Raw genomic sequence first — 25,465 nt, forward strand, 5'->3', positions numbered from 1 at the left:
GTTCATTCAGATGACACACCTGTACTCTCCGAAAGTTTCATCCTTCATGGGCCGAGCTTCCGAGTCCATTGGGCCCTCCTCTTTATCTTTCACTGAGAATGTGACAGATTTCATTATAGTCAGATTTTAATCTGGCTTCTATCTAAAGCCACTGTAAGTCTCAGATCTCAACAGTGAAGTTTTATTAAAAAGCAAGATAACATCAAGGATGCTTAGGTGGAGCAAAAAAGCTGGACTATCTGTAGATAGTATCAGTTTATCTGTATTATAGTTTTAAGTTCTCACTGATTTTCTAAAAATATAACAGCCAATTAGAATGGCGGTAGGTATCATCAGCTTTATTATTTGGTTTGTCTTCACTTCTCTCTCATGTGAAAATTGCTAAAAGTTTGTTTTTTTTCAGTCAGACATGGATCATTATTTTACGTTTTTTGTCTTTTTCAGAAAGAGCCAGAGATTATTCCTTACTGTCAAAGCAAGGAAGTGTAAGCTTAGAGGTCTGTCTCATGTTTGACATGACAGCTGCATGAGAAAGCAGGTTGAGTGAAATGGGACAGATATTTACAGTTCAGATCAGAAAGTTAATCAAACTGTTTGGGATTGATTTAAAAGAACACGTAATATTCTCCCCAGTCAATATAATATATTTACTGTGGTGCAGTAAGCTTTTTCTACAGCAGCGTCAGACAGCTTTATGGCTCCAGACTGGCCAGCATTGCCCACACAAAACTTGCTGCTCATCAAGCTTCAGTTTAATAGCTCCTAATATTAAACAGTTATTAGGGTAGGTCACACTGACCTGAGTACTTTCCCCCTTTACTCCTCTTAATGAAGCAGAGGATGAGCAGGATCAGCAACAACAGCCCAATGGCGCTCACAACGCCAATGAACCAGCCCTGTGTTGCAAAGCTTGGCTGCATCTCTGTTACTCCTTAAGAGAGGAAAAAAGAAGGTGGTAGAAAGAGGAGTTAGAGCTTTTTTGGTAACAGGAAGCAGGAATGAAATACACGGCAAATGGAAAGTATGAGACAGATAGGGAGACCAAGATAAAAGAAGGAGTAGAATCTAGAGCAAAGGAGACAGATCATTATGCATTCTGACAGGCTGGCATTTCACCAGGGAACCAAAGAATACAGCAAAATACAGCAAACAAACACAAGTAATGGATCATTTCATATGGCTAACCAAGCTCTCTTTTCACAAAAGTCTTTGAAAGCACTTCACAGGCAGAGAAAGAACTGCAAGACACTCTCTGTAGGATCAGGCTTTATATTTTTAGCTGCGGGAAACCCAGAGGAGAGAGCAGTAGGGATAAAAGGAAAGAGGATGAATGAAGGCTCATAGTACCTGTTCCTTCTGTCTCGATTCCAGTCTTGAAGAAGGTTGTGTTGTTGTAGATAAATTGGAAAGAATAATAGGAGCCAGGAGTCAAGCCCTGGATCTGGTAGAAAGACTGAGAGGAGTTCACCTTCTCTGTCGTCTTCCATTTATTGCCATCTGCAGAAGCACAACAAGAAACCTGTCTTTTTCTTTTCTTGTTCAGGATTGTGTAGCTACTCCCACAAGGTAATAATCCTTTTAAAAGGTTGAATGCAAAGATGCGTAACTTATGCACAGATTAGTGTGAATATTATACCGTTCTTGTTGCGGTATTGGATCTGGAAGCCAACATTCCTGCGTCTCTTTTCTGGTACCCAGCTAAAGTTCACTGCGTTTTCCCCCACAGACAGGCTGATGTTCATAGGAACTACTGTAATGCATTCAGACAAGTGCAAATCAAATTTTTGTTTAATTTAATAGCTTTTACATATTAAAAGACTGAATCGGCTTTATACCTCCATCCAGCATAGTGGCACCCTTCATCGTTGTTGGTACTCCATCCCCAGCAGCAGTCCGCCCCCTGAGGTAGAAACGGTAGTGGCTCTTATGGTCCAGGTTCTTCAGGGTGATGTGGGTGACTGTGGGGTCATCTATTGTCTCCACCTGCATGGGGCTGTCATCACTCTCTGTAACTGACCACAGCAGAGCCAAAAAAACATTTAATCACTTTTTGGTTGTCAACACATGTATGGATAATGTATTGTTCATGGTGACAAGTAACTGACTGATAAGCTCATTAGGATGCTTTCCTTTTGACATTTTTAGCACTATTGATTTCACTGGAGATGCATTGCTCGTTTTTCCAATGTCTGATTGCAGCATAGAAGAACTTCCAACTTGAAGGATTTTACTCAATGTTCACTTTGCTGGCAAGGTTGAAATAGACACATGCTCACTCTGTTGGTACTGCAGCAGATATCCAATAAGCACTCCATTGGGCTGTCCAGGAGGTGTCCAGTGGAGGGTCATTTCTGTCTCTGATGGGCTGTCTAGGGTCAGGGTCAAGGGAGGACCAGGGACTAGCAAAAATACAAAAAATGCATGATGATAATGTACTTACGGTAGTAATATCTATCATCACATCACTCTATCATCACCCCTTGCTACCAGTCTCATTTCTTTTTTCTTCATGCCTATAGTTCTCCCTCTCCCTTTGCCATGTTTCTTGACCTCTTATTTGTATCATCTGCAATAAAACATCTTTAACCACTTTGTCATAGCCTTATTTCTAGCCTCTTTAACCCATTTATTCTCACCTCCCTCTGGAGTCTCAAAGGGCAGCGCCTCAGAGAAGGGTCCTTCTCCCTTTATGTTGTATACAGTCACCTTAAGGGTGTAGTTGGAGAACGGCCTCAGATCACTGATCACTTTCTTCTTCTCGTTGGGCTCCGTTTTCACCACCACAGTGCTTTCTAACTCTTGTGCCCTGCGGCCTCGGTGGTGGCTCCTATGCACTTTCCTGGTATAGTGGATCTGGCAAAAGAGGACATCACAAATGAGGATTTATTTTTTTATTTATATTTGGAAAATTACAGTTTATCTCAGTTTGCTCAGGCACATTTCTTCGAACAGTTTTGAAGTCACTGAATCTGAAGATGAATCTCCCAAAACAGCTCAGTTTGGCAGGATAACAAATTATAAACATCCTCTGTTCTTTCTTGTTCTTTCAGGCTGCTACTGTTACAAGTCACCACAGTGGATCATCCCCCTTTATCTCATCGTATCCTCACCACCCTCTTCATGTCCTTCTTCACCTCATCCTTGATGGTCTTCCTCTTTTTTTCCTGCCTGGCAGCTTTATTTAATAAATCCACTCCTTTCTCTGCACATGTCCTCACTATCTCAGTCTTTCCTCTCTTAACTTTGTGTCCAAACCTGAGCCGTTGCTCTGATGTTCTCATTTCTAACCGTGTACGTCCTGATCGCTCCTAACCAAATTATTTTTGTTAGAAGGACAGTTTCCAAATCATCCATCACAGCAGGTCTCACTGCCATCTTGTAGACCTTCCCTTTCACACTTGCTGCTATCCTTGTGTCACAAATTACCCTGACACTCCACCCTGCCTGCACTCTCTTCTTCCCTCTCATGTGCTCTGTCCTTTGCTTTGGATGGTTGGCCTCAGGTATTGAAACATCTTCTCCTTGCTTCACCACCACACATCCTTATTCCTCTCTAACATTGTTGCAATCAATTCTCATACTCATGGCTTACGCCAACAGATTTGGACATTTATATGGAGTATTCTGCATGGATGATTTACATGCCAACATATTTTGGAGGCAAAAACTATCTGGATGATAGAAATGTGACCTATCTGGAACACAAGGACATATACAATAATTAAATCTCAAAACACACAAAGCTGGGATGAGACAATTGTTTAAGTGTTCTGAAACATTTGAAAGACCTAACAAAGAAAACGAAATGCTTTTCGTGATGCTCTTCATCCTTTCGACAGGTTTAGCTCTCATTCATTAACTGAGCCCAAGCAAATGAGGAAAACTGTAACATTTATTGCATTTGATTACATTTATATTATGACTCTGTTGATGTTCTCATTTGGTTCTCTAAGACTTTAAAAGCAGGGACGGAGCATTTACTAGAACGTGAATCATAAAAAACCAAAATAAAAGGAGTATTTCTAGAATGTGAGATATATTTTGAGGGGGAGAAAGGGCTTTACAACCTTGAAACTACAAAGTACCCTGACGCCACTAAGCTACGATCTGTCTGCCTCCACTTTAAAACCACTCATGTATTATTCATGCATACGTCAGGCCAAACAACAGATGAGATACTAGGGCAGTACCTTGTATCCCAGCAGGTGTCCTCTGACCGTCCCATGGTCTATAGGTGCCCAGGTCACTTTGATTGTAGTGCTGTTTATTATTTCAACACCCACATCCATCGGGGCCTCTAAAGGAACTGAGCGCCAATGACAGACAGGAAGGAGACGGGTTAGAATGCCAAGTAGAAGAAATCCCAGGAAAAGAAAAGTGTGCTGAAAAAGTAATAGTTTTTTTAAAAATATAGTACCATCTTCTCCTGAGTAGCCTATGACTGTGTCTGGCTCAGGTCCCCTCCCTATCTCATTGAAAGCCTGAACTTTAATGTCATACGCAGAGAAGTTCCCGACATTGTCAACACGGAATGGCGGCTCTGTTACATTTTTCTCGTGCCAGTCGGGCCCACCTCCCACTGCTTGTCTCCACTGCACACAGTACTTGAAGCCAGGTCCGTGGACCTCGGTTTTGTTCATTTTCTGTAAAGATGGGAGCAGCAGCCAAATAAGACCATTTCTCAAATATTATCAGTAACCGCTTTGACCAAATGGTGCATTCAGGTAAGAGATATACCTTCCAGGTGATGACCAGAGTGTTCGGTTCAATGGACTCGCTCTTGACATCTTTAGGGTTATTATCTGGAGCTGGGATTAGCAAACAAGATGGTTTAGTGTTGTTTGGGATTTACTGTGACAGTTCATAAACATATAGCTACAGATCCATGGCTTTTACCTTCAGCGGGTGTGTTGTGTATTCCAGATGGTTTGCTAGGGTCGCTCTTGCCCACGTCATTGATGGCAATGATCCGGAAACGGTAGGACATGAAGGGCCACAGGGAGAGAACGGCACGTTCTTTGTTTCCGCTAACTCTGGCCAGCATTTTCCAGACGCTCTCATTCGAACGGTGGTCCTCAAACTCTACCACATACTCTACGACAAAAGTCAAGGAATGATGGAGAAAGGACATTATCCCAAGGAAGTAATGGAAACATAACTAAACACTCAACACTCATAAAGCTGCATTTGTGTCTGCCTTTGTCCCGTCTTTCTCGACTCACCCCGAACCGACCATGGCAGATGGTTGCCCCTCCCCTGAACCTGGTTCTGCTGGAGGTTTCTTCCTGCTAAAAGGGGAGTTTTTCCTCCCCACTGTCGCCATACAGCTTGCTCATAGGGTGTCACCTGATTGTTGGGGTTTTCTCTGTTTTCTTTCTATTATTGTAGAGTCTTTACCTTACAATATAAGCACCTTGAGGCAACTGTTGTTGTGATTTGGTGCTACATAAATACAACTGAACTGGATTTATTGTATAGCTATAAGGATAGCTAGCTTTTCTAAGCGATTTGAGCACTCAAACCGTGTGCGTGTCTGTATTTTTGTTATTGTTGTAGAGACAATCTGTTTACAGGTTGTCATGTTATGTGTCCTGCTTCCCGCACACCCCAAAAGGATGCCACGCTTGCCTAAATCAAACATTGTGTTTCTAGCAGTAAGAACATATCTAATATGGCAGATCTCCAGCTGTGTGCTTCATGTGAGAAAGAGCAACTCTGGACAATGTCCTGACCTAATTCTTCCATTTTCCCTATTTCTATGTCTAATCCAATACTCTGAAGTAGGAGAAAGACAGCTGTGTCTGTGCATGTCTGTATGATTGTGTTGTGGGGGGTTTTGCAGTCATGAGGATGTGTCCTCCTTGTGGTGACAGAGATAGGCTTAATATGTAGTTTTTAAGGTTAGGTGAAGTATAAGGTTTTGTACATGTCAGTGCTTAAAAGTGTGCAACTATATGTGTTTGTACTACACCTGTCACTGGGCCGTTGTGGTCATCTCCAGGAGTCCAGCTGAGGGTGACAGTACGATCCTTAGGATCAGAGATCTGTAGGAGGATGGGAGGGTCTGGACGATCTGATAGGGGACGTCAGTATTATTACTAGCATGACCACCTATGCACTACATGCACAATAAAGGTTTTAAATGAGTTTGTTTTTTGTGGGGGTGGAGTTTATAACTACAGAATGATTTTAGGCCTGTTGTTTACAGGGTTTGGACATTTGTCGGTTTGTGGTCATATGTGGTCAGTGGTCTTACCCCATAAGGTGAGGGTACCCCTGGCTTCTGCTACATCCAGTTTTGTGATGATCTCACAGGTGTACACTCCCTCATCATCTGGCTGCACATTAGTTATTTTGAGATCCGGTCCTTCCATTGTATACCTGAGGAAATACAGTCATCGTCATCATGAATTACAATTTATTATCATCATCCTTCCCCTCTAACTCTTCATTCCCCACCCCAATAAACAAATGGCTCACAAGCATAATCATCCTTTCATGATTTCCAAAATGATCCTCTTTATTTTCAGATATCAAAATATCTCACTTTTCATCACTGTTGGAATCAGCCAGCTTCTGGTTGTTCTTTCTCCACTGAATGAAAGGAGGGTCGAGTCTGGGGTCGACGAGGCCCAGGCAGGTGAAAATGGCTCTCTCTCCAGCCCGGACCTTCAGAGCCTGTGGGGGTGACAGTATCACGGTCCTATCTGCAGAAGAAAGCAAACAATACAATGCTGAGACAAGCTGCAGGAGGTACAAGTAATAAATAAAGTTGCCAAGAGTTACTATGTCTCTAAGCATGTGAGTGTCACTGACTGAATATTTCCAGCTCAACACTGATTGACAAATTGGAATTTGGCACAGTGCAGGTGTAGATCCCGTCATCGCTGTGGGTGACGTTAGCGATCTCGAGCCACCCATTGCTGAGAGGGTTAACTCTGCGATCTGCTAGAAGGAAGGAGCTGCCGTTGTTTCTTTCCCTGTGAAACGCACACACACACACACACACACACACACACAGACACACACACTCATCAATTTAAAAACCAACACACACATCAGAAATTTGGCCGGTGATTTTAAAAAAAGGGGTTTTCAGCAACTGCAGCGGCTGACAAATTTAATAACTTAAAAGCCACTTTTCCTGTTTTACTACGAGGAGCAAAGCCTGATTGGATATTTGCCACACTGACAGAATTCACAGTCACAGCCCAGATGTAACAACACTTAGCTGTTAATTTATGCACATGAAGACCTACCCACGCAATAATATCACCTTTTTAGAATGTATTAATGGGAAAATCTGCCAGCAAACGATGGAATATGCAATACCGCCTCACCATATCACTTTTGGTTTAGGAGAGCCAAAGGTCTCACACTCCAGTAAAGCCTTCTGGCCCTCTGTATACGCATATGTATTCCCATCATCGGTAAGGATCTGGGGAGGCAGCTCTGAAACATCCCACAAAGACAAATGAGATACACAGAGAACAAACTCAAAATCCAGTTAAACAAACAGCACGTAACGACTAGCACTCACCGATGACATAAACATTGGTGTTTGTGAGGATGGTTCCATGTTTATTGGAGGCCCGACACTGATAGATGGCAGTGTCTCCAAAGTTCACATCCTCTAGGATCAGAGATCCGCTTGCTGTCAGAGTACGCCTAGGGTCCTTATCAACTCCTGTTAAAGAATACACGCTGTCAGTACATCTTAAGTGCCAGGAGATGGTGGTGGCGCATGTTAAGGTGTGTGCACTGACCTGAGATGGGGACCCCGTTGATGGTCCAGCTGATGATAGGAGAGGGAATGCCATCTGCCTGACAGTCTAATCTGACTGTCTCACCTGGGGCATATAGCTGACTGACTGGCTCCTTGATCCAATAAGGTGCAGCTGCAAGTGACAGAATATATCAGTCCCGAATAGTACAAGCAAAATACTATAAGACTGAGTTTCTACTACCTTGTAGGTATCAACAAAAGCACAAAAAAATGAAGCAACTGATCACAACACTGCTCTTTGTCAAAATTGTTGATTGAAAAAAGGTCATGGAGGGAGCTTCACAACACACTTTTTATATATAAAACCCTATGACATCACAAAGAGGTCATACACTTACGCAAAATCACACACTGCATGAATATATCTTAAAATCACAAGTTTTTACAACTTAGAGAAGCCAAAGACTTCTTCAAATCCTGCTTCAAACATATGGTTTAAAATAATTAAATACACCATTTTAGTATGTAATGGTTCAAGGTAATAGGGCAACGCTCAGAACCACATGAATTAGGAAAAAGATTTAGTTTCCATCTCCAGACTTTTCAAGCAATATACCAGTCATGTTTTAGCTCTTTAAAACATCAATTTTTAATATGGTAAATGGCCTGTATTTGTATAGCGTTTTACTAGTCCCTAAGGACCCCAAAGCGCTCTACACCTTCCGATTACAAGGCGAACTCCCAACTCTTGAGCCACGAGCCCCTTAATATCCATTATATGACTTCACAATGACACAAAAAGATTAATACACTAAACTAAATTTCCATATTACCAATGCTGACATCGGCATAAAACCTGGATGTTTTAGCCCTTCGGGGACAGTTGCACACTCTGAGTGCCCTTGTTTATTATTAATTCTGGTTTGGGGGATTGTTTTTTTGAGTTTTTTAGTTAATTACATTGATGCTTTCAGTTTTTGAATTTCTTGTGCAAAGTGTATGTGTTTTGTTGTGTGTTATCGTTTCCTGGTTTGTATTCTGTAACATTTTTTCTCTGCAGCTTGTGTTAGTCTCATTTTCTCCATTAATTTCAGTTGTCCTCTCAAATTCTAAAAATTCCTCCTTGGAAAGCATGAAAAGTGAATCCTCCACTCTAAACCGTAAAGAGACTAAACAGTTCAAAAGCCGTAATCTCTGGCGGCATGGGTGTACATAACTATAATTAGCACATCTGTGAAGGTACCATCAATGCCCGGCGATGTAAAAAGTTTTGTGTGACATATGCTGCCACCCAAACAACATCCTCCCCAGAGAAAGAATTCGGCGATATAAGGCCAAACCACATAACAACAGTCTCTGTGTCATGTCTGCAGTCTGGACCTGGCACGCATTGCAAACATTTGGCGCATCATTAATTAGTCAGGAGTTGGAAAACGTTTTTGTAATTTGCTCAGACTAATTGGTCTCCTCAGTGCCCAAGAGTTTACAGAGTGTTGTTAAAAGAGGAGGCGATATAGCATAGTGGTAAACTTTTTTGAAACATAAAAAAAGCACATTTTTGCAAGCAGCTGTGTTACATTTTTATAGAATTTTTTTTTAAAAATGAGGTTGCACTTTAAAATGAGCCCATTAGTTTCAACATGGAAGTTTACAAAGCAGAGCTATTCTTATGAAAGACACTGGGGAGCTGAGGAAATGGCAGGATCTGGTGTTTCTGCAGTTTGATTGTGTAGTGTGAACCACAAGGTGTCTCTGCTTCTGTGGCATCTCTTGTGACTGATGTTATTTTTAACAGGCTCTCACTAACAACCCAAATTTATGGCAGTTCCAAAAAAAGTTAGTGAGGGAGGTCTCTGTCTATGCAGCTACCCACAGAAACCCCGAAAACATTCTAATGGTCAGCAAACCACATCATATATATTGAGATTAAAATATCAACCTAGAAATATGTAATGGGAAATAATAGCATGCTGTGTGTGTGTGTGTGTGTGTGTGTGTGAGTGTGTGTGTATGTGTGTGTGAGGGAATGAGAGTGTAATAGAGAAACGCAAGAGATATACCTTCCACAGTCAACATGTAAATGTGTTTGGTGTTTCCTTGGGAGTTCTCAGCTATACACTGGTATTCGCCCCCGTCACTTTCCGAGATATTAGTGAAGCGCAAGCGGCGGTCAAACATATCTTTGGTGGTCCGAGTTTCTGACAGCTCGCCATCCCTCCTCATCCAGGACACTTCTGGAGTTGGACTAGAAAGGACGACATGTATGGAAGGATTAAAGAGAAGAGAGAAAAACAATGAGAGGAAGTGGGCATAGAGTAAAGCAAGCAGGCAGAGAGAGAAATGCCGGAAGGAATGATAAGGACCATTAAGACAAGATGGCAGCAGGAAGCAGAGTTGGCAGGAAGAAGCGAAAGACATAATGGAATAATGCGTAGGGTGGGGTGGATGGATGAGAGACAGGTAAGATTGAAGGCTTAAGTTTTCCAATTAAAGGGGTTGGAAGCGCACACACATGTGCACGCTGAGACACTCACAGGCCTTCGACGATGCACTCCAGCTCTAGTGTCTGTCCCCTCAGGGCATGGTACGTGCTGTGATGTCCAGTAGGTCTCATCATTTGGGGCCTTCTGTTCCGCAGTACCGAGTTGGCTGGACAAAGAGAGGAGGAACCACAAAGACAAAGAGAAACACTCATACATATGCATGGGTCATTTTTTTAGATTGCTCTGCTGCTGACACAGCAACCACTTTAAAGACTCTGAAGAACACAAGTAGAGATGCAGGGCGTGGATTCATGTTGATAGACTTTAGCTTTCTAACAAAACATCATCATCTAGACTCTCTACACACACAGAGGTCTCATGTTAACATGTGCTCATCTTTCTGACCTCTAGTTGGGTCGCACTTGCTGGCAGCCACATCACAGTGTGAGCTGAATCTCATTATAATACGGGCTGAGCAGAGGAAGACCCCCTGCTGGTTCAGTGGGACCTACTGGATTTGGTCACTGCTTCGGTCAGCACAACATGCCACCACATGGTGATGTGTAGTTTAATTATGTGGCCTCAACTAATATACTGCATATGGCATTTAAATGTAGCATTTATGTCCTTAAGAATGAAAGAAGTTCGATTTTAAGAGGTGTATGAATGTAAACTGGTTATTTTTCAAAACAGCTCCGTAACTGAATGACTTTTACAACCATGATACGCGCTTGGAGAATAATTTAAACTCCTGTTTAAAGTTCTGAGTGTATCAATAGTTGTAGGATTCAAGGAACGCTGGTACAGATAAGCCAGATTTCCAGACATTAGGCCAGACTGACTGGGATCCTCTGATTTATTTTCTATCTAGCACCACAATGAGACTCACATTTACTGTTCTGAAAGACATGTTTCAACCACAGAGGAGCCATCGAATCGATTACCCTGATGATCAATTGTTGTTTTGTTGTTTCTGATCCTGTTTTACACACAATCAGAAAATCACCAATGTAAACTAAATTGCCTTGAATTTTCTTATTCCTTAAGGCCTTGACGTTTTATTTTGGTTTAAATTTTGAATAAAGCTGTTGTTAACTGGAACCCACCCTTAATTCAGGTTAGATCAGCTTAATCTGAGTCAGATGAGTTTAGATAATCTTCAACAAAACTCACATTGGGTGACTTTCAGAGAGGTGGGCTCTTTTGCCAGAATCGTGCGTGTTGCCAGGTACTGGACATTGCACGTGTAGTCATCCCTGCTGTCCGAACTTTCCAGATTGGCAAAGTACAGATTGCCGTCCTTCCCCACCATCACCCGCTTACTAAGGTCGATATGACGTAACCCTGAAAGAAGTAAAAGGAGTGAGAAAAATGTTGACAAAATGATTGAAACTGCTTAAAAGAATTGGAAAAAATTACAATAACAGAGGAGCTTATTAACAGCAGGATATAGATTGGGCAGGAGATACAGATGCAACAGGATGAGAGGAACTGAAAAATGTAGATCCTGCATGGATTGTAAAAAAGCACTAGAGGAAAAATGTTGCAGAAATGTTGATGTCTCGATGCAGAAATAAATTGCTAACTTGCTTTCTCTGAAGTGGTAAATGCACAACAAAATCTTGGAGACAGGAAGCATGTAATGGAAGCAGAGAGATGGACAGATAATGTACTCACTTAAGTCCATCCAGTGAATGATAGGCTCCATAGAACTTTGTGGGGGGTTACACTTCAGAATAAAACTTTTTCCCTCGCCAGCCGTCTCATCAACCTTTTTATCTTTCTGCTGGGAGGGGGGAACTTAAAGGGAGGCAAGACAGAAAAAAGGTCTTAGTAAACACGTAGGTGATGGACGAGCTCATATAGACGTTCAACGAGACAATCTTACACAAGTCATCGTGAACAACGAATACAGTGCGGGTCAGTCGCACTACAAAGGCAAACTCAGCTTTACTGTACACGTGTAAAACAATATTATATTCCAGGAAATACTGTAATTTTATATGAGCTGGTGTTGATCATAAAGAGCTGGTCCTAGTGATAAAGTTCTCACAGGTTCAGGCTTAGAAGGATCATTTGAATATATGAATTTATCTTCATGTCAACGTGTAATTTTTGACGTTGTCAACTTGCAACAACAACAAATATAAACATTACTTTACTATATTTGATTATTTATAAGTGCTATGTATCCCAGGCATATGATATTGCTGCAGGTAAGAGGATGAGTTATGCTTCATTCTTGTGAGGTGAGTTTTGTGCAGCGTGTTTCAGGCTGTAGTGTCCGTAGTAGTAAATGACACGCTGTTCATCATTTGGCTTATATGCAAAACATTGATATGCATAAATTAGAAACATTTTTGTTTTGGAAGTTGTACTCAGTTATATGTCAGATGCATTCTTTTAATTATAAAAAATACTTGGTTTTTTAAAAATACATCATATTAAAAACACAAATAAACTGATATGTAGTAAACTTTCTCTTATTAGAGTGTCCTTGTTTTCAATGAAATTTTACACATTTGATGTGAAACATGACCAACTATCCCAGGACAATGTGCTCCTTATCTGTGTGTGAAAATAGAGACATTTTCCAAATTGGTAAAAACAAAACAAGTTTACAGGTGGAAGTAGTTGGTGATTGTAAAAATCATTCTGTGATGGCTCTAACAGGAAAAAAAATTGATGGTTCCCTTCAAAGCTGTGTATCTTTTCTTATTAATCATGAATGCATAGCAAAATTTTACATCCTATTTCATATCATGACACAGCTGCAGAAATAATAATTAAAACTAATGTTTAACAGACAAACTATAGCAGTGTCTGTGGATGAGCCAAGCGGATTGAGAGTTCTGAAATTTAAAGGAAAGTAATTCTAAAGATTTTGTGAGAAGAATCTCTGGAAAGGAGTGTTGCAAAAGAGCTCGTGGTGTTTTGATCACTGCCTGTTGCCTATTTTCCAGCTGCTTGAATAAGCAGAAAACATCCTGCTCATTATCAACACTGTCAGCTGAGAGCTGGCTATGAAGCAGTCCAGTAATCTGTCCGGCATGTTTATTAAGACAAATTTCACTTCTTTCCTTCCCCCACAAACATTCTTTTTTTACTGTGTGAACTTTAAGGTCACGTCTCACATCCACAGACAGGCCTAAAAAACTAAGCTGCTGGGCAGATTCTCACGCAAGACCACATATGTAGTCGACCTGATAAAACGCCCTTGGTTATTTCAGTATGTGGGTAACATAGCATGCAAATTGAGATTAAGGACTTCTTAGCACAAGAGTTGCATTAATAACAGCAAAGGGAGATTCTCTATTGTCAGAAACATTTCTAAAAACAGGCCTATTGGGTATAACACGTGGAGAGCGTATTGTGGGGCTTCAATAAGTTGTCTTGTTTATTAGGATTATGGATATCTCAACTGTTGTGCCTACATGCTTACAACCATTTTCTTCCACTTATTCACTTCTTGGTCATTGGGCGTTAGAGTCTATCCTAGCTGCCATCAAGTGAGAGGTGGGATGCGCCTTGAACAGGTAGGCGGTCTGTTGGAGGGCTAACACAGACAGACAACCATTCACACTCACACTATGAGCAATTTAGAATTACCAGTCACCAAACCATACATGACTGTGGGAGGAGTCTGTAAGACAACAGAGCGAACCACCATGCCACTGTAGTGCTGTGTGTACACGCATTTAATTAGTCTTCACATAACTATAATTTGTCTGTGCTACTATTAGACTGCAGTCTGGTGTGTTGATTGTTGTACATGTATCTATGTAAAAGTGGTATAATATGTGTTATCGATATATCTATTGAGATCAATAGAGTTACAATTTTTCTAGTAACATTTGCTCTTCAGCTGATGTGCATCAGCTTCTTCAGCTGTTATGCAACATTAAAAAATACTGACTTCTGATGATTCTACAAAAGCAGAAACAGAACCACTGTTTGTTTTATTTTTGTCTTGTAGAAGACTTAATTTGTGAGTGATACATGTTTGCTTTCCCTCCTCCCATCCGTTGATAACCTCACAGGAGCTACTGAAGAGTGCTTCTTCACATGACATCAACTCAAGAGCGTTTCTGGGGAAACCGTTGTCAGGGAAACTGTGGAGGGATGAGGTCGTCCAGGAGAGAGCCAGTCACTCAGGTAGATGGATGTGCAGAGGTACTCTTTACTTTTGCTCAGGGGTCCCCATGTATGTGTGTGGATGATTGTGTATATGATTATCACGTTATTGCGTCTAATTATGTTCCAGGTGGCAATACTCTTAACTCTCAGTGTGAGCCCCATCTGCTAACAGATGAGCGCTGTATAAAGCAGGAAAAGCACTGTCTCCATTCACAGCTTTTTAAATCAACCATATATAAATCAACAAATACCGCAGCTTGCTTCAAAACTGAACCTTGAAGGCATTTATAGGAGAGCTAACAGGAAATGACATTTAAGAGATTTGTAATTCCTCTGGTGTGATGCAGTTTGCTCTTTATCATAGAGATGTTTTATATCTTTGATAGTATTTCAATGAAGTTGTTCTTGCCTCGAGGGCAAGGACAAACAATTACAAATTGGGGCAAATATTTCACGGCTATATCTTTCAACAAGCGGTCGGTGGTTCACGAGTCGTCGACGTGCTCTTACCATCCGTGTTCAGTATGGCCTCGTTAGACACAGCTGTCCCCAGCTCATTGGATGCGTAGCAAACGTATTTGCCTTTGTACTTGTTCAGTGTGTCCATGGTGTTGCTAAGTGTGTAGAATGCGAATGAGCCAGAGCTTTCAGAGACCTTCAGCTCCGGGTCACTGCCTGGGTCAAAGTCTTCCCCGTCCTTTGCCCATCGGAAGCTAAAACAAAAAACAGAAGAGCCTGAATTTTTCTTCTTTCAAATATTCTGTCCCTTTGATGACACAAATAGGGTGTCCTTACATGTTGCTTAATTTAAGGGCACAAATGAATAGCTGCAAAATTTACACAAGATGCCCCAGTCAGACTTAGAACTCGTGCTATAATTGTGATATTCATCTTTTCCTCGGCAATCGGAGCACTTTTCCACTTCAGAGCAGCTAAGACACTTTGAAAATATTGCTCGAGGGCTTAATGACATTTATCCCCAAATGGAACAAGAAATCTGACTAGGAGAAGCTGTGCTCTCATGTAATGCTAATATGTAGATGTCAGCTGAACAAGGAGACGGAAGGTCACCGTTCCAGATAACCAATAGTTGGTCTCCCCTGTGAATAATATAGCATTGTCATTCTTAATCAAACCATGATCTTTATGTTTGTGTGTGTGTGTGTGTGTGCGCGCGCGTGTTGACTAACATGGGTGAAGGGTTGCCAGAGGCTTCACAGTTCATGACGAAGTCTTCAGTGCTAAATACGGTGACAGACTCCGGCTGTGTTTTGATCACTGGAGGCCTCTTGACTGCATACATCAAAAGTCATAGTTAGTCGAGTCACAACACAGACATGTAAATGCACACACCCCAAACTGACTTGCAGGCTTTGCTTTGTTAAATTCACATGATGAGTATCCATGATGCATGCTGCTATATCTCTAGCTTTAACACACAGATTGCATAAGACGCATCTCAGACTCATAGCAAATAACACAAAATAACCAGAGACACCACTTATTTCCATATTTTAACAGCTGCAGATAACTATATAGTCAATATCTCTTAAAAAGAGTCCCCTGAGATGGAGATGAAATGTAGGCCAAGGGAAAGAGTAAGAGCAAGAGAGCAGGAGGAATAAATGGGTTGAGATGAGAGAAAATTGATACAGCATAATGTAAGAGGAAGAGTTCATATAAAAGAGGTATATAGCACAGTGTCCCCTGTGAGACTGAGACAGAAAGAGGGAGGAAAAAGTGGGCTTGGAAATGAAGCAGGGATTTTTTTAAAGAGCAAATGAACAGGTTTACCTTTCTTTATCATCGCTGTGCACAGCAGCCATAAAGCACATGCGGCATTTACATATGCACAAAAAAACAACTTGCTGGGCACAACACCAACATGTCTTTAACATATGTTATAAACCACAGTACTGTGTTATATAGTTTTTGAAATCAATCCAAATTTAAATGTTTTTCTCATATCATATCTTCAGGAACTATTCACACTGTTCTTCTTTGCAGTGGAACAGAAGCCACAGCTTGATACTTGTGAGTAGAGTCTTTAATTTGACTTTAAAGGAAAGAGACAGCGCTGCAGCCAGAGATAAATTTATATTATGTAGGTAAATGGGTAAAGGAAGGCACAGGACAGAGGGGGGGCGCGGTAGATGAGAAAAAGGCGATGAAGATGGAGAGCTAAGCAGACAGCGGAGATAGATGAACGTGCAGCAAAGAGAGAGCACATGCAGTGCGGCAGAAAAACTGAGCAAAAAGACGCAGAGACAGAGAGGGAACAAAACAAACAAGGGGCAAGTTTGCAGAGATTTGGAAAGAGACGGATAGGGAGACTGCAGAAATTTAATGAAAGGATTCCCAGTGATGCAGGGAAATAAGCCCATTTCCTCAGCTGATCAAATTGAAGTTTGGGCTGCGGGCGTTGCTCCATTATTGGCAGAAGAGGAGGAGAGGAGCTGGTGCTTAGTGCTTTAACTCCTCTTTATTTCCTCGCGTCTTTGATCTGACAGCCCTGCTGCCTCCTAACCGACAGCAGCTCTTCAAACTTCCTCCTCCCTTCTCCTGCAGGAATTCCACCTACCGGGAGCCAATGAGGCTAAACACATATACACACCCAAACCTACACGCAGGTGCTTGTTGAAAATAAAACACACACGTCCTCACATGCGATCACAAACGCAGGATAAAACACAGACACTAGCAGCATAACACTGAAAGGGCACACAGATGCCAGGACTCATTTAAGTTCAGCACTGAAGTATATTTTGTTTGATGCGTGTTGGATGGAAAACAAAAACATGCTAATAAATTAAATGTACGGTTAAAGTGTTTGCAGTAAACATTGCCAGCATCCACATTAAGACATCAATAAACGTAAAAGCACTTACGATCTCTTATGCGGTCTGTTAGTCCACAGTGGTGGGCAGAGTCAAGGAAATGAAGGAAAATATTTTAATTATAGATAGATAGATAGATAGATAGATAGATAGATAGATAGATCGCATTGAATAGTATTTATCACATATGAACAATGCAGCGGTGTAATATCTCCTTTAATAGGGCGTAGGTTTTAACCCTTGTTTCCTTGACACAGATCCTAAGGTATGCCATTTATTGATCCTAATCATTCATTCTCAGTGACTCTTATTGACATGGCACAGGCTTCCTAATTGAAGGCACCAGACACCTTGACCTTTTGCATCTCTGACCTGCTCCTCCCTCCTCCTCTTCCTCCTCACCATCATCCTCCCTTCATCCCTTCAACCCTCTCACCTCGCTGTCACCTAGCCTCCTCGGGGACCCATATGGGTAGATTTAATGCATTCATCAGCATTTGAGGGATGCGCATGTGTTTGTATACAGGCACTTTTGAAATTAGTGTAGGCGGCTGTGACTCACTGCAAGTAGTCTTAGATAAAGAGTTAACAACAAAAGCAGCAGTGGAGGAAATATCCTCTCTCTGTCTCTCTGCTGGAGCTTTGTGGGCAGGTTGACAGCAGCAGAGGAGATGAAGATCAATTTCCCTGTGGGGCCACAAACTCAGCTGTATTTCTAATGCCCACATATTACATCGAGGAGGTGAGTGAGGATAAACATCACTGGATTTTTTGTTGTATAACTCAACTGTTGATTGAATTACTCCCCAATCAGATTCTGGTTTGCACCATAGAAACCAGATCAATAGTAGGACTAATCAATACAGTAGGGGAGGATCAACTGCAAAGCAATTAGACGCCACACAGGCACAAAGGAGGCCTAACCAAAGAAACCCCAGCTCTAAATACTAGTGTTCTGTTATGTATTTACAGCATAACGGAGCTCTGTAACACTGAATACTGAGGTTACTGAAAGAGAAACGCGTGTTCATTCAGCTCATTTGCACTAATTAATCATGATAAAAGATTATTATTAGAGCCCTTTGATGAGGCAACAATGTAATTACCACAACAAATAGATCTTTGAACCACATGGAAGCATTCACAACCCACTAATAGGAATATTATGAATCAGTACTCACAATTGGGGGGAATATTTATGGCTGCTTGGCTGGGCTGGGTTGCAAGGGAGAGAAGGATGAGGACAAGGGGGAGGAGGCAGCTGGAGCACTGCCCCCTACTGCCAACCTGCTGTCGCTGCGTGTCAGGCATTGCTCACTGTCCCATCAAAGTCCCACCTGCTCACACACTTACAGTAAAATGCACACAGAGAGCACCTTCACTCACACACAGACTCGTGCAAGTGTGAGGCTATGTTTCTTGTGCAAGAGGCTTTGGCTTTGCCTCCTATGCCTTTGATCTTCTTGTCCTCTCCCTCTGTTTTCCCCTCTCCTTCAGTGTTCTTCAAACCAGGTCCACGCCCTCCTGCTGGTCTCTGCTCTGAAAGATAGAGAGGAAAAAAGGGAAGGAGATGCACAGAGAGGCCATGTGTCAGAATGAAAGAAAAAATACCCAGAGCCATGTGGTTAGATCAACAGACAGACTGAGACATAGAGTTAACAAACCAATCAGTCAACAGTGCCCATCCCATCGGAAAAAAAAAACAAAAAAAAAACCACCAGCCAGCCTATCGCCCAACCTGTTCCTATTAAGAAAAAAAGAAAAAAACTATTTGGTTTTAATTGCATGACCAGTGGCCCGTATTGAGAGGCCAGTCAGCAGGACAGATGGGCTGAATACCACAACAAGAAGCTGAACAGAGCCTCCCAGCACCCAGATGGGCTGCAGACAGACAAATGCAGAGTGATGAAGTGATAAATCTGACGATACGCAAGACAGACAAACAAATAATTGATAATTAGGTTGACTGGTCAGGGCTGCACTGCATGAACTGAACAGTTTGTAGTGTACTGGGGTGATAGTATTGTGCTAAGTATGCGATAAAGATGCTATCAGTCCTGGTGAGTAAGGAAAACCACCCCTTCCTTTTAGTCTATCTATTCTCCATCTGTATCCTTGGAGTCGGTCCTCGCCACAACATGCAGGCTGTCCTCCCCCGCGGCACCACGTGGCGCAGCCCGCTGACTGTTTACACTACTCAGTATCACACACAAAGAGCTGTTATAGCACGCCATGATTAAGACGTGCATGTGAGACAAAAGAAAGTGGCGATAATAGAGAGAGGGGCTGATCTGGCAGCTCTGCAGCCTGATCGAAGGAGTTTTGGCTCCGCTCACCGTTGTTTGCTGGCACTGCCACAGCAGAGTGATGAGTGACCTTGGGGAGTGGGGGGAAGGTCAGAGAGAAGAGGAGATGAAGAGCATGAAGAGCGTGGTGGGTGGGAGGACGATAGAGAGTGGTGATTATCGGTCATTTTCTTGCATCTAGTGGATAATTGCTGGTCATGTGTTTATTGTGGATTTTGTGTCACTCAGCAGAGATTGCACTGAACAATATCCTACAAAAGGACACAGGAATGTGGGATTTGTCTACATCAAAAGATCTATTCAGATTAAATTAAAGACCAAACAGAAGTCTTTAGTTAGGCTGTTTAAACTAACAGCATTGGGATTAAATGAGCCATTAAACTCACTTGCTTGCTTTGTCAGAAGAATGGAAAACATGGAGAGAGAAGGGGGAGGAGGGGTGAAGTAGGTGGAAGACTTTTAGCAAGGATAAAAAGTGGAAAGTGGGATTGAGGAGGGGAGCAAGGGAGGGGTGAGACAGAGAGAGGCATAGTAAAAGAGGGGGGAGCAAAGGTTGATGGGATGGGTGGAGAGATGTGAGGGAGGAGAGGAGGGATGACAAAGGGTGACAGCTGTGACGCTAATCCATCCACTCGCACACATAGACACACATGTGCAAGATCTTCAAATCAGTGTGCATCATTCACTTTCTTGATAGTCCTCTTCTTCTTTAGTCCTTCTGTCGGCTTAAAGCCTCTTTAGTTGTTGTTGTTCTTAGGAAACAGGGAGCCAATTACAGTGATCCGGTCTTAAATCGGCCTCTCCAAAATACCATTAGAAGGGGATGAATAAAGCAGGACTAGTCAGGGTATTAATACTGGTGTTAATGTAATCTAAAGTGGGAGCTTGCCTAGCATTCAAGGAGATGGCAAGGGAGCGCTGTGTGGAGCAAAGCAAGACGCTGATTAACGATTAGGCATGCTATACCTTGTCATTCTGCCAATCACAGTTCACCAAGGGAGTTTGCTACATGCACGCACACGCACGCACGCACAGGGATACACACAAAAGAAGCTTGTAATGCATGACCAGACCGACAGAAAGGAAAGAGGACAGACAGACACTTGCAGTGGTCTGACAGAGGATATCAAAAAGATAAAAGGGCATGGTCCAGTGGGCTTTAGTCAGGAGGAGGCAAAGCTTGCAGAGGAATATTCCAGTCCTGTTGAGGAGGAGCAGTAAAGGGGAACACTATAATGGGATGGGAATGGTGAAGAAATGACTGTCACATGAGACTGAGGCTGCGAGGTTGCCATGTAACGAGGCCAACCCTGCCACCCAAACATGCCGCCCAGACTGAAGCCCCACTCAGCCCCACTAACACACTCGCATACACACACACAGCTTCCACACTGTGTACACAGCATGAAGCCTCGCGGTCGCTCCATTATCACAGGAGCAAGAGACTGTCATTGAAGCAGATGTCTGATTTCACTTCTTCAGGGCGTCTGCTGTGCAGCTGTCAGTGATCCAATCCCATCCCTGTTACCTGCTTCATTTGACAGGGTCAAAGGTCATGCCTGGGATGGCTGCTCGCAGCTGGGCTGAGATGAACCTTCACGGTGTTTGAGTGCTTTTAAAAACTATTATCACCACTGGGATGTCAACGGGCACCATCAAAAGTCATTCAATCACAGAGAGACCGGAGAGTGAGCAGCATTGAGTTGAGATCCGAGGGCAAGGTCATTTCTGCTTTGCTACAACGTTGCTGAAAATTAGCCACCAACAGGTCGTGTATCAAACAAGCCGAATCGACCGAGTCGATTTAGCAGCTCCTTTAAATATTCATGCTTTGCTTTGAGGCATTTTGCCTAGAAAATGCAAATAACTCAAACATTTTGCATTATGCTGTTAGTACTGCCATCATTAGTAAAGTTTAACCACTGCAGCGCTGTTGTGATGTGTAACCCCCTGCTACCCATTAGAGAGAAGATCCCACCCATCCTTCCTCTGCAAAATGTTCTAATTAGCATTAAGCAGACATGTTGGGCGTTGTCGGGCACTTCCTGTGCTTAATAGGCTCGCTTGTTTTTGAAGAAGGTGGGGCAATAACACAAGATCAAACCTCAGGAGTCTAATCGGGTCTTGAGTTTCACATATATTCTCATCTCCATTATGCCAGTCAGCCACAAGTACATCATTTCACTCGTCCTAATGAACATAGCTGGTATTCCTTCCCCTTAACGGGAAGAAAACCACATAAATATAGATATATGCGTTTATCTTCATTTTTTTTCGTTTGCAGCACATTTTGATCAGATACAACCGCTCTGTTGGATTCACGAGTGAACATGTGTGGGTGTGTTCAAGCATGTGTGCAGGTCTCGTGTCCTGTCATGCCTTGCTTTTAAATATTAACTACCTCCAGCTGTGAAGACGTGTAGGAGGAGAAGATGCAGGACGGAAGGAGGGGGGAGAAAAATAAATGAATACGTGCCCCCCTTTACCCCTTCTTCTTCCCTGAGGGTTCTTCTGTCTGAAGAAGCATCAGATTTTTTTATTGTTTTGAAGAGAGAGAAGTGGATAGAGGGACAGGGGAGAGATGGCGTGATTTAGACAAAAGCAAAGGGAGCAGTACCTAAAGAAAGAGGGCGGATGGTTGGAGGCGTTACAGGAGAAGGGCAGTGAGAAATTGCAAAGGTCAGTGATGAGTACGAGTGAGGCAGGGTGTCTGTGAAACAAGGTGATGCTAGTGGGGGGTAGATGATCAGGCGTCCTACAGAGTGAATTATTCATAGATTTCTTCTTCCTGTCGGCACAATTTGCCCTAAATTCACCCAAATTCATAATTCATCTACTCCCCTTGCCATACATTTGGTTTGGTCCCAGACTGACAGCGACCGTCCATACCTGCTGCCTTTGGTGTGGCTGTCTGATTTTCTCCCTCAGACCCTCCCCTCTTCCTCTCTCTGGCAGGGTCATAGTTAATGCATGAGCCTGTTGCAGTGAGAACAGTCTTCGGCCCATTTTGTCGCTACAGCAGAAAAATACCACAAATCATGTGAAATAATACCAGCTCCCTGTTTCCGCTCTGTTCCCCAATTTTAACTCAGTCATTTGTCATTAATCACTCACCGCTGGGAAGATTGCCTTTCTCATAAGACTTTCTCGCATTTTGCAAAAGCATTTCTACTTAAGAGCCCACCTTTATAATAGGAACTGTCCAAGAACGATGAGCACCTATTTTCCTGTCACCATTTTCTTTTCATCAGTCTTCTCCTCTCTTTCAGTGTCAGCCCTCTTGGTAGCCGACACTAAAAGCTTTCTTCAATTCCCTTCTGATCGCTTTTCACAATACGTTTCAGAGTCCCTCCTCCTCTCTCCTCTTTTCTCTGCATTGAACCCCTTTTCACTCCATCACTTTAATAAACTGCTGGTGTAGCACTTTAGCTTGGACAATAGGCAGCGTGGTTGGTTAATTCAATATTTGCAACTTTAATGGAAAAGAGGCTTTATAGCACAGTGGTTTCCCACTGTGCTATAAAGCCTCTTCCCAGTGCCATCATGCCTGCACCCTTTGTTGAAAGGCCCAGTAACATATATCTCAAGACTGATGATCCACAGTCGACTCCAAATGGAAATTTAGTAGCTGGAAAAAGCTGCAGAGCTACAGCTTATCTGAAATCACGATACACAGACAGCGAATTTATCAATACCACTATTAGCATAAGCTCAGCAGTTGCATACTTTACTACTCCCACTGGTGTCAAACGTGATGGCAGAAGGCACACCGCACAGCATCGCCATCATTTTCCAAAACGCGCACCTGTTTTCGAGGACCCCACCTCACTACAGGCCTCACCCCCCTCCCTCCGTTTTGACATGCATTAGGGTTTAATATTGGAGTGGCTCAACACAGGAGAAAATAAAGGTTGTCAGAGGAGCCGTGAGGGCAACCGCCCACTCCCGCCCTACCCTGGTTGCCATAACAACATGGTCTCCACACTGCATCCCCCCTTGTACATACAAATTCAGTTATTCACACACATGGACACTATCGGGTTTGCGGTATCACTTACATATGCACACACACGTAGGCACTGAGTGGTGCAAACTGACAGACTTTCCTCTCAGCACACACACACACAAGTGTGATTACTGGGTGTGCTCATATATTCACTGTTTGCACATATTTATAGCTTGCAAATTCAGGGATTATAAGGCTAAATAATTTACAAACTTATACAACAGAAAGTTAAATTACAAAACAGCAGTGCTGAGAGTGCTCCTCACCTCTCTATTCTCACTCTCTCTCTCTTTATTTCACAGTTATTCAGCGTATTACCAAGACTGCAGAAGAAGCTACCTCTGGCGCGGTTTATTTATTGATGTTTTTCCCCTTAAGATACAATGGCAATGGTGGCAACATCCCCCCCCCCACAAAAAAAAAAAGAAAAGAGAGAGAAAAAATAGTGGTGAATAATTCAAGGAGAAGGGAGTGGACTCATTAAGATATCCGTCAGGTCCGGAGAGAGGCAGGAGAGGTGGATGGAGGGAAGAAGGGATGCAGGCAGGAGAAAGGAAAAAGAAGGGCAGCAGCGACGGGAGACCAGATGGGTGGAGCTAACAACAAAGTTGAGAACAAAAAAGTCTGAAAAATTAAAAATTCATCGTGAATGAAGGCGAAGAGAGAAAGAAATAGGTTGCAGAGATTTCTTTTCTTAAAGAAAGGTGAATCCTAAATGACATTAAAGGAAGAGAGATCTAGTTATGGGAACCCGGACCAGTAAAAGCTCTTTAATGATCAACATAGGGGTGTTACCCCCTGTAATAGTGTATCAGATTCCCGGTGTGTGTGTTGGGGGGGGGTGCATGTGTTTAGGTGCACATAAGCCCGTCTCTGTTGCTGCATGTATCAGTGAAGATCAGTCTGTGTGTCAGCAGGTCAGCTAATCGCTCTTATCAGCTAATGGAGCCAGTCTAGCAGATGGAGACCTGCCTTTGACTCTGGCATGCTAGTTGCTGCGCACTTAAGTACAAAACTGATAAGACAGTTTACTTGTCTTGCCTGTCAGTCAGCTGGTTGTGGGAAATGAAAGTGTATGTATGTTCAAAGGGGGGGGGGGGGGGGTGAATTGAATGGAGATGTTTTTGCGACTGGATAGCTAAAAACATGAGGGAGTAAAACAGGTTCAACATGTGGTCAATGAAAATCACTTCCCATTTCCTTTAATTTCACCTGGAAATTAAACATAATAACATTACAAGAAAACAGAAAACCCAATCTTAAAAAGCAAACACACACACACAGATAATGCGAAGGAAGCAAATCAAATCTTTTCTGTACACTAAGGCCTGCTGTGCACTCTGTATGTGCAAGCAAACACTCACACACACGCTGTGACTTCGTACTCACACATACTCAAATATAAACCCTTACTGCTGCTGAACTTCTGCTCGTGGGCGTCATTTGCCTCATTAGCAACAGCATCAGTCAGAGTCTGTGCCTGCAGCACAAACGCCGCTAATTACAGACACACCCTCAGTGTCACGCTGAAGATATAAGATGTGTTGCATCCAGATACCCCCCACCCCTCCTACACACACACCACACTTCCTCTTAGGTAAGATAAAACACACAATGGTTCTGCAGCACACTACGAATAATTCCACGCTTATGCACATCATTTATCTTATAGGCACACTGTTGTGTAAACTGTATTGTAGGAGCATCCAGTGGTGGTCGTATACAGCTTGTGAAGCTATTTCTTGTGCCATAATGGTTTAGTGTCCATACAGCAGAGAGTTAATGGTGTTAGCCAGAGTAAATAGGGGCAATCATGGCATTATGAAATTATGTGGAAGAGCTATTACGAGTGACCTTCTCTCTTTCCCCTCTCACGTCTCCTGCTCCATCCTACACTCCTTGCATTCTTTTGTTTGTTTGTTTGTTTTTTATCTCTGACAGTCAGCCTCTTCCTCCCTCTCCTCATCCCC

General features: G+C 42.6%; 1 protein-coding gene across 5 annotated transcripts in view; it reads right to left on the reverse strand.

The window, feature by feature from the left end:
* Positions 1 to 25,465, reverse strand: part of l1cama (L1 cell adhesion molecule, paralog a) — a 42,907-nt gene that overhangs the window by 3,114 nt on the left and 14,328 nt on the right. For 3 of the 5 annotated variants that reach the window (XM_040047249.1, XM_040047246.1, XM_040047248.1), the window contains exons 2-27: positions 18,365 to 18,722; positions 17,235 to 17,249; positions 15,537 to 15,639; positions 14,857 to 15,059; positions 11,887 to 12,009; positions 11,383 to 11,553; positions 10,261 to 10,375; positions 9,787 to 9,971; positions 7,767 to 7,898; positions 7,541 to 7,687; positions 7,341 to 7,452; positions 6,817 to 6,980; positions 6,548 to 6,707; positions 6,257 to 6,381; positions 5,972 to 6,073; positions 4,897 to 5,094; positions 4,738 to 4,808; positions 4,418 to 4,643; positions 4,191 to 4,306; positions 2,637 to 2,853; positions 2,277 to 2,399; positions 1,836 to 2,012; positions 1,637 to 1,750; positions 1,348 to 1,497; positions 800 to 931; positions 20 to 92 (exon numbers count right to left, since the gene is read on the reverse strand). In XM_040047249.1, the coding sequence (XP_039903183.1) occupies positions 20 to 92; positions 800 to 931; positions 1,348 to 1,497; positions 1,637 to 1,750; positions 1,836 to 2,012; positions 2,277 to 2,399; positions 2,637 to 2,853; positions 4,191 to 4,306; positions 4,418 to 4,643; positions 4,738 to 4,808; positions 4,897 to 5,094; positions 5,972 to 6,073; positions 6,257 to 6,381; positions 6,548 to 6,707; positions 6,817 to 6,980; positions 7,341 to 7,452; positions 7,541 to 7,687; positions 7,767 to 7,898; positions 9,787 to 9,971; positions 10,261 to 10,375; positions 11,383 to 11,553; positions 11,887 to 12,009; positions 14,857 to 15,059; positions 15,537 to 15,639; positions 17,235 to 17,249; positions 18,365 to 18,494 (3,584 nt within the window). In that variant the 5' untranslated portion in view covers positions 18,495 to 18,722. The remainder of the gene's footprint in view (positions 1 to 19; positions 93 to 799; positions 932 to 1,347; positions 1,498 to 1,636; positions 1,751 to 1,835; positions 2,013 to 2,276; positions 2,400 to 2,636; positions 2,854 to 4,190; positions 4,307 to 4,417; positions 4,644 to 4,737; positions 4,809 to 4,896; positions 5,095 to 5,971; positions 6,074 to 6,256; positions 6,382 to 6,547; positions 6,708 to 6,816; positions 6,981 to 7,340; positions 7,453 to 7,540; positions 7,688 to 7,766; positions 7,899 to 9,786; positions 9,972 to 10,260; positions 10,376 to 11,382; positions 11,554 to 11,886; positions 12,010 to 14,856; positions 15,060 to 15,536; positions 15,640 to 17,234; positions 17,250 to 18,364; positions 18,723 to 25,465) is intronic. The other 2 variants (XM_040047250.1, XM_040047251.1) reach the window with 2 other exon arrangements.

Source organism: Simochromis diagramma, unplaced genomic scaffold (assembly GCF_900408965.1).
Source record: "Simochromis diagramma unplaced genomic scaffold, fSimDia1.1 OVJJ01000387.1, whole genome shotgun sequence".
Lineage (NCBI taxonomy): Eukaryota > Metazoa > Chordata > Actinopteri > Cichliformes > Cichlidae > Simochromis > Simochromis diagramma.